This window comes from Antrostomus carolinensis, unplaced genomic scaffold, assembly GCF_000700745.2.
Source record: "Antrostomus carolinensis isolate BGI_N321 unplaced genomic scaffold, ASM70074v2 scaffold39428, whole genome shotgun sequence".
In the NCBI taxonomy this organism is placed as follows: Eukaryota; Metazoa; Chordata; class Aves; order Caprimulgiformes; family Caprimulgidae; genus Antrostomus; species Antrostomus carolinensis.
The window spans coordinates 1-9,017 of NW_010331624.1; the positions used below are offsets into that span (position 1 = coordinate 1).

Consider the following 9,017-nt stretch of genomic DNA (forward strand, 5'->3'; position numbering starts at 1 on the left):
AGTTCAGGGCGTTTTGCCCCGTGTCTGCGAGCGGGTCTGTCACTGTCCCCACTCCTCAGCCCGAGTGTAGAGTCTTTAACACGTTTCGGTCGGTACCGAGCGTGTCCTGGGTGGGAGGGGAGATGGGAACTGGGGGTGTGCTGAGAGCGGGATGGTTCCCTGGGCAGCCTGTGACCTCGGAGGGGAAGGTGAGGCTTTTCGATATGGAACGTGTCTGTGGAAGAGCTTTGTGGAAAGGGAAGTTCCTGGTTACTCGGTACTCTGTGTTCTCAGCACGGGGGTTGAGGAGCAATAGAAACAGGTTGTTTCGAAAACACCTCTTGTTTCTGACTGGTGGGTGCTTTTTCTCTGAGAGAGAGAGAGCAGTGGTGGTGAAGCTGAAATACTAAAGATCGTTTTGAACTAAAGTAGAAATGTAAAAGCACTATTAGCAAGTTAAGACCTGGAGCCTTAACTTCCCTTTGTTCCCTTAAACGGGAACTGAGTTCCCCTTTATTGAAGTCATTTCCTTCTCTTTCCTTTCCCCTAGCCTCGCTGGTAGTAAAAATGTGATGATAGTTTAAAAACATTGCATCATAGCTTTTCTGTTTTCCTGAAGCTGTAACCAAAGCCTGTATTCTCCTTTACCCTTCCTCAGACTGTAAAAACAGAGAATGCTGAATTTTTATGCCTTGGTGTGAAGGAGCCACGCACAGAAACTGCTTTTACAGGCATGGGGATTGAAGTTTGGAGAGTTTATGGTTTATCTTCAGCAAGTATGGAGAGATCCTTTTTTTTTTTTTTTTTTTTTTTTTTTAATCTCAGTCCTTCCATTGACAAAAAAGTGCCCAAGCAGACAATAAAACGGCAGGAGAGAGGAAGGAAGAGAAAGCAAAGTAGGGGGATGGGAAGTGAAACAAAACTCTAGGAAAGGGACTTATTTTCTTTTTCGAAAAGAAATTGGAAAAAAATGTCTTGGTGCTGATTAAATTCTACTGTTAGTTCATGTAAGATAGAAAAGTAAGGTCCCTCGTAGTATCAGGCTTGTTCTGGAAACCTGCAGAACTTCCAAAAGTTTTACTCTATGCTGATAGAAGGAGATCATAGAATCATAGAATGGTTTGGGTTGGAAGGGACCTTAAAGATCATCCAGTTCCAACCCCCCTGCCATCAGCAGGGACACCTTCCACTAGACCAGGTTGCTCAAAGCCTCATCCAGCCTGGCCTTGAACACTTCCAGGGAGGGGGCATCCACAACTTCCTTGTGCAACCTGTTCCAGTGTCTGACCACCCTCACAGTGAAGAAAGAACAAGCTTATGGTACCTCAAGTAGAAGCATAAATTGCTAAAAGTAAGGAGACACTCATGCTTGTTCCAGAACAGATGCACCTCACTGCCTTCCCCGCGCTCATTTCCTGTTTGCAGAAGTATCTGGAAACCCAGGAACCCGGTGGGGGCAGTGGGCAGGGATGTGCTTGCTGTGGCCACCGACCTGGTATCACTTCCATGTTCTGCTTCTCTTGCTGTGCTTCTGTTTCATCTTGTTGCCTGGATGCAGCACCTCTTCCTCCTTTGTGAATCAGTGCAGATATCCGTAGTGGTTACGAGGGCTGAAGGGACGCTGGTGATCGATGAGGCTGATGGCTTCGGAGGTGGAGCCGTGTCTGAGGCAAAGCCTTCCTTTGGTCTGGTGTAACTGCAGCGGATTCGGTGGCTGCAGGCTGCTAGAAGGAAAAATACAGTTGAGTTCAGGGTAGCAGGGTGCACGTAAAGTACTTCATAGCTGCAATTTTCTGTAAACTGTATCAAACACTTCGTTAAAGTTTTTATACAGTTCTTCCCAGCTGACAGCTGGGAAAAGGTGGTAACTTTTTAAGTTTGGTAACTGTTAGGCTGTTTGAGCTGAAATAAGGTCTTACCATGAAGTCTTAGGTGTTCTTGCCTAATGCTTTAAATAAAAATTCAGCTATAATTCATACCTTTTGAAGGTAAAGTATAATTTAGTGAAAATTAAACATATCTTTCTGTTGCCAAACTTAAAAAAAATATATATTAAATGGCTTAGGCTGTGTCAGGTTGTTTAGACATGTTAATTAATGCACCATTTAAGTATATCACTAACTTCAGTCTTGTGATAAGTATTTCTAAGTCAAATTAATAATCTGTGCTTGTAAATTACAGTGGGACAAATAGTAATAACTTTCTGTGTGTGAGGTGGGTTGGTTTGTTTGTGGTTTTGGTTCTTTTTGTTTGGTTGGTTTTTTGGGTTTTTTTTTAAGGGAGGTCCTTTTTTGGTGCAGCAGAATACTTAGTTCAACAATAGCTTTGTGTTAGTGAAAATCTTGGTCAGCCTGTATTTATTTACTGGTTACACCGTGTTCTCGTGCTGTGCAGTCCTGAAAGAATTTGATACCAAACATAAAATGGAGTCTCATGGCAATCTACTCCAGATGTTTTGGTAAGATAAGAGTTTTGGCTATTTAATGCATGTGTGTTATTCTTATGTAACCATTTATTTAGGCATTTTCCTAGTCCTTACTTTTTTTGTATACTCTTAAATCTTGCATCTAATTAACTTCTCACTACAACATTTATATCACTGTCCTTGTTGTGTGCTTGTCTGATTCTAGGGAGAACAAGGACATTCTCTTCTAAAATGTCTGCTGCTGATGCTGTGTGATCCTACTGTGTCTTTTGAGCGTGCTTCAGTCCGTCTGCTCCCACTGTTTCTGATCAATAGATAAAGCTGTATCTGCAAAAACATGAGTTAAGGACATTTCTAGCGGACTTGTACTTGAGTTCCAGGACTAATATCGTTTGGGTTACTCTGCAACACCCACTACTGTTCTGTGTAGGAAGGAAGAAGAAACCTCCTCTTCGTAGCTCCATAATTGCAGACGGGTGGCTTTGAAGTTTGTTTCTTCCTGTAAACTTTCTGGTGAGGCACAGCAGCGCTTTCCAGAAAGCGGAAGCGTGAACACTGCACTGGCAAAGATCGGATCAGAGTTCAATAAACAGTGTCAGAGTAACAGCATTGTTTCGGAGGGAGTGGCTGTTCCATTCTGGCAGTAAAACCTCGCTAATGGAGTCAAAACCAGGCAATTGCTACTGGTTAGCAGGAGGGTCAGGGTGATCTCCGGAGTCATTTGTTCTCTGAACAAGATTTCCAGAAATGAAAGAATGTAACTGGTCTCAATCTAATCTTGGCAGTGCCAGAAGCTCTGAAAGACCCTATTTCAAATTATTATTTTTCAGTTCTTCTTGTTATACTGAAATAATAAAGAAAAAAAAACCAACCAAAAAATTCACCCATCTTGTTTTGTTTCTTAAGGAACATGTTTAAAGAAAAATACTGGACAAGTGAGAGGAAAATGAGAAAGTGTAGTAGTGTAAGGCAGTTTCCCTCTTCCTTCCCACTCGTAAAAGGAAATAAGTAAATCATAAATAGGAATTCTTGTTTATGCCCAAGACTTTTAGTCACTCGGAGTGCTTGGGGAAACCTAGACTTCATGTTCAAGCCTCCAGAGAGATGAAGCACTTATGTGATTAGGCATTAAATGTATACACACCATGGAGATAACTTACTAATTAAAAAGCTAATTCTTGTTACAGTCCCACAGTGTTTTCTGTTCTGATCATGTGGGGAGCGAATATTTCTGTTACCAGTTTGTAATAAATGCTGACTTTCTACTTTAATACCAACTATTGGATTTAAAAAAAATATGTAAGCTACACCAAACTTCTGTTGAGCTCAGTTATCCCAATTATAGGAATAAAATACATCTTCATGTAGGCCTTTTGTGAACATATATTTTATTTGCAGAGAGTATATTCCTTTAAGCTCTGACAACATCTTGCAATCCAAACCATACTTCTGTTGCCAGGACTTGTGGTCTTGCTGTTATCAAGCTTCTGTGAAGGAAGAATGGTAGTAGTTAAAATACAGGCTCTGGTTTTGTGCTTAAAAGGACTCCTAATTTGGAGTTGTTGATAACTCTTAATTGAAATCCATATGTTGAATATGATGAATTGCTCAGTGCTGTGATATGATTCACAAGTAGCAGTAATGGAGTACTGGAAATGTTGGGGTGTTAATTGACAGAGGTTTGGGTTTGTTGTTGGTTGGTTTATTTTTAAGTTAGTATTTTTATTCTGCCTCACTGATCCTAATAGATTGGATTTTGAATGACTCTTTCATTTCCTATTTTCCTTGCACACCATTTCACATTGAAAAAAATAAAGCTTTAATACTGAACTGCACCCAGTAACTAGTGAAATTACAAAGGACTTTTGTGTGCTAAATTAGGACCATGGATAGGATGGAAATAAAAAAGTGACAGATGTAGGATCACAGTCTCACAGTTCTGAGGCATTCAAGTCCTTCAGTACTTCTATATTAATTCAAGTGCTGCTTGCTCTTTTATCTTGAGGCAGGTAGCTTATCACAGCAGTTACTCAGTATTGAAGTAATACGGTCTTTTGTCCTGAACTTTATCACTATTTAAGTTAAAATGGTGACTGTGTATAAACAATAAATGATTTAACTACAATTGAATGTGACTCTTCATGTTTTATGAAGTAGAAATCAATGTTTTAAGTGCCAGAGGTCTGAGTCTTGACATAGGGTTTTGCAGACAAGTATAGAGCAGGAAGTTATTTTTCCAAAGTATAGGTTGATAGCCCTGGTCCACTCACAGAGAGGAGGAAATAGAAGGCTTGAAAATACATGAAGAGCAGAAAGCTAGAGTAGGGAAGGATGAAACAGGTGAGAGGATATAGTATTCTATACATTTGAACAATGGTGAAGCAGAATAAAAGACCTAGACAAGTGGCAGATGAGCAGCTTGACAGTTTGTCCTGTAGAAGGTGTCTTGTGAGGGGGAAAATATGTTGATTTCAAGGCTAAGATATTGGTGGCTAAACTTAGTTTTTTACTACCACCTGTACCAGTTTTTTTATTTCACACTCCAAGACACAAAATGGAGGATACAAGTGGCTGAAAGTAGCTGGAATTTCTAATAAGTTTGCATAATACATGATGATGTAATAGCATTTCTACAAAACTTTGCTTTCACTGAAGGGTTCTTTTTAGCAGAAAGTGTAAGTGTGCTTATCATGATCTCTCTAAACCTTGGGGTGGGGGGAGAAAAAACACAACAAAACCCTTCTTAAAAAAAAAATTTAAAAAGCTTGTAGGAACTGTGAGTCTTAAAAGCTAAAACTCCTTTTAAATGTTTAGAAGCTTTTTTTCTTTACTGAAAACTTCAGTAATTGTGGAGAGACTTGCCACTATTACTATCATTGACTCCTGGAACCAGGCCAGTAAAAGAAGAAATATCTGGCCAATACTCTTAAGTTGTGAGAAACTGCAAACCACTTTGTTTTTTTCTTTTGAGGCTAATTGTAAAAGATCCTGCCAGTGGTGGTGACTGTACTGAATACTGATTGGAAAAGACTACAGCTTGAAAATACCAGCATGACTTTTTGTTGTTGTTGTTATGCAGCCTTTTTCTTTGGTATGTCTCTCCTGATATTAGTAACATAAACTATGCCCCTGTAAATCCTGAATAGGTTATAAATGCTGTGAAGGCAGTTTTGCAGATGGTGAAGCTACTTTGGACTCTGAGCTCTTACTGTTACTGAAAGCATTTCTGTTCTGTACCAAAATGGGGAAACAGAAGCAGCATTCAATGGCAGTGTGAGGAGAAGGACAGCCACTGCCGAATGCTTACAAATTTCGGGGTGCAGTCTTTCTGTGGGATTTCTTCAGCCTTACCTGTGTTTGTGTAGCCTTTCTGATAAGGACTGATGAGGTTTTAATAAATAATTTAGGAAGGGAGGGAGACAGTTCTCCCCTGCTTGTATTGAACCTGTAACATGGGAGAAACCAAGAAGAAAGCTGCACTGGAGAGTTAGAGCTGTGGTGGAAGTTTTCCCTCATACTCAGTACTTACCGTGTGATGCTTGCACATCCCCTTGGACTGCTTGTCCCTCAGAGCTATCTGAAAGAATAGAGTGCAGTGTCCCTTACTTGTGCATTAAATTAACTCTGCCTTTCAGTTTGCTATAGAAAGCAGAAACTCTTTGCAAATGTTCCTCATTGTGTCCCCTTGTACCTTTTCCTTCCTGGCCTCTTTTAACTGTTTCCAGTTTTCCGGTTCACAAATATGTGCATTCATCAGGCAGCATCAGTTTAATTAGGTCATTTGAATCCTTACAAACCTTATCCATCCTCTTAATTTGCAAAGCTTTTTAGTTGTGATTCGTTAAAGCTAGCAAATGTCCAGTGCTCTTCTGTGGGTTTTGTTTTGTTTTGTTTTTTCGGTAGTGGTTTAACTAAACCAGCTTGAAATTTAATCCTAAATTGGGTCTGTGGTTTCCCCCCACACACACACACTCATACAAACAAAGCAAAAGTTTATTTCCAGCTGAAATAAAAGATTTATTGGTTTGTCTTTAAAAAGATCATAGCTGTTGCACTGTAAATAACCTTTAGGTAACTGATCTTTCTCAGGTGGTGAACTTGCTGATGGGCATCTTGTTGACAGTAGAAGTGACTCATCCAAATATAGTGCCAACTGTTGATATCCAGTATGAAGTCATCGGAAATTACTATGCTTCTGAGAGAATGGCTGGTAGGTGTATAATTCTGCTGTCTGATTAGAAAATAAAGCGTGCAATATCATGGTGGATTTGTCTTACACTATTGTGTAATATACACATGCAGCTTTTAAGTGTGGTTGTCTTGTCTTCTGAATTTGTCTTTAATTATTCTGGGATTGAGGTCTTCTACAAGAGTAAAAAAACCCTTAAACTTACATGAAATATTATTTTTATTTCATATTTCTCCTAAACTATAATATTTCTAAAAATTTCTTGGCCTTCAGATGCTTTGAGTGTTAAAGTGTGAGTGGAACATCTCTAATTGACTTTCTCCATAGACATTTACTATCCTTGCTGTGCCAGTAAAACAAAAAAGCAGAAAATGATATTTTTTTAATTATTATTTTTGGTGATCCTCATAGATTTAAGGAAAGTGCTTACAGCTATTGTGTAGGAGTTTACTAAGAGGAAAACTGTGCAGTTTTTCTAAGGACAGTGGAATAATCGGAATGCCAAGTACTCGAGTGAAACAAAAGTATTTATCTAAAAATTTTGACATGCAGAAGAAACAGAAGAGGAAACTTCATGAACAGAATTAAACCTACTTCTGCTCTGTTGTTTCAGATGAAGTGTTTGATGTGTGCAAGTGCAATCACTGTCAAACTTTCGTCTGTAATGACCAAGTTTTTTAACTGTAGTACGATGTATAAGCTTGTATGCATGCTTTGTTTTTCTTGTTTTTAAATGTGCAGAAATATATTGAGTGTGACACTTCTAGTGTGTCTTGTCTAAGTCTGTTTTATTGCACTAAAATTTGGGGAGGATCAGATCCAGTCTGGAGCGAAGATAAATATTACAGCACAAATCTGGATTTGAGAGTTCTGATTTACAGTCTTCATATTAGTTGTTCATGACCCGAGTTGAGGATCTGTCAGTTCTGACCTATGACTGTAAATCCTGCTTGTTAGTAATGAAATGAGAGTGGGAACATGGATAAAATAGTTCCTAAAGCCAAGTAAGTAAAATTACAGCAGATATCTGTAAAATGCCATATGTTTTGTAATAAATATTGGTGTACTTGGTAGCCTTAAGCTTATATGACTGAGAGATGCTTCTGAGGGCGATTTCTCCACTGTTTAGTGTGAAATGGCTGTTGTATGCTTTCGACTTAAAGATTCTTGTTTCCCATGTTGGGATGCGGGATGGAGGGTTTTGTGTTCATGAAGGGATGTTACTTTTTGATTATGCATGTTGATATCGTAAGTGACCAGTCCTCAGAAGAAAACCACACTTGGTTATTGCCCAGTACTCAGGGCTCTCTGATCAGTGCAGTGCATTTCAGACATGGGAGGGCCTCCTCCTCAATGCCATCTGTGTATGTAGATGCTCTTAGTTTGTACTGAATTGGGTATGTAAGTGTATCTCTTCAAATCAGTTGCAGACTAGAAAGTTGGGATTCTCAGATCATCTGTTTCAAGCATGGGAACCACAAGAGTTTGGCTTCAGTATTGCTAAAAACATGAGTTTACCACATCTATGGACTCTGGGGCTGGTTTCTTTCTCTGTGTTTAAAAATGTCAGCTGTGCTTGCTGTAGGAGAACGACTATCATCTGACTTGTGGAAAGCATCTGTGCTTCTGTCATCAGTAACTGTGATGCACAAGGAGAATCGTTATCGTTCAGTTTCCATGAGTGTCCTGGATTCTGCTACCATTTGGCTTCTGTTCAGCTGCCTTATCTTGTAAATAACGGGATACCTTCCACACAGTGATTTCCTGTTTCCCTCAGTGCTCCTGGAGGAGCAGTGCTGCTCCCACTGCCAGGGACTGAATTTCAGAATCAAACCATTTTGAAGTGTAAAGGTTGATGCTGTGCTAGCTTCGCTTAAAATTCTTTCCAGTTGTAAAGTTAATTACCCACGTACTTCTAGCACTGACATATACTGCAAATCACCATCATTATGTTGCATTACTATCAAACTATGTCAGACTTCTAATTGGTGTGTCTGAGCTTTATCCAGGCTTTTGATTAAGGCAGAGGGATTTTTTCCAAACGCCTGCTGATTTTCTTGAACCACATCTTTTTCCATTAGGAGAGGTCTGAGTTACTCAATTCTGCTGTTGCACAGATGAAACAGTTGAGTGAGAACAGTTCATAGTAATGGCGAGAGCTTGCGTACCTGTCAGCTGCAGTGTGACAACTTCAGGAAATGACTGATGCTTATTGTTTTTCTTTTAATGCAGAAAATGCCTGTGTTTTATTTGCCATCTCCCTCCTCATGTTCACAATCAGTGCAATGATGGTGTACGGTGCAATCGCTGTAAGTATATTTATAATGTGTGGTTTTAAACTTGCTATTTTTTTTTTTTTTATGAAATAACTTACAGGCTGATGGTTTGCGGTTTTTTGTTTGTGTTTTTCCCTCTTAGCATCGT

General features: G+C 39.4%; 1 protein-coding gene across 1 annotated transcript in view; it reads left to right on the forward strand.

Moving 5' to 3' along the window:
* Window positions 1–6,493: 6,493 nt before the first annotated feature.
* The window catches only part of LAPTM4A (lysosomal protein transmembrane 4 alpha), a gene marked incomplete at its 5' end in the record, with an annotated part of 6,552 nt that continues 4,028 nt past the window's right edge, over window positions 6,494–9,017 (forward strand). The window contains 3 exons of the mRNA XM_010173267.2: window positions 6,494–6,614; window positions 8,826–8,919; window positions 8,970–9,017. The exon at window positions 8,970–9,017 is cut by the window's right edge and continues 112 nt beyond it. Of these exons, the coding sequence (XP_010171569.2) occupies window positions 6,494–6,614; window positions 8,826–8,919; window positions 8,970–9,017 (263 nt within the window). The remainder of the gene's footprint in view (window positions 6,615–8,825; window positions 8,920–8,969) is intronic.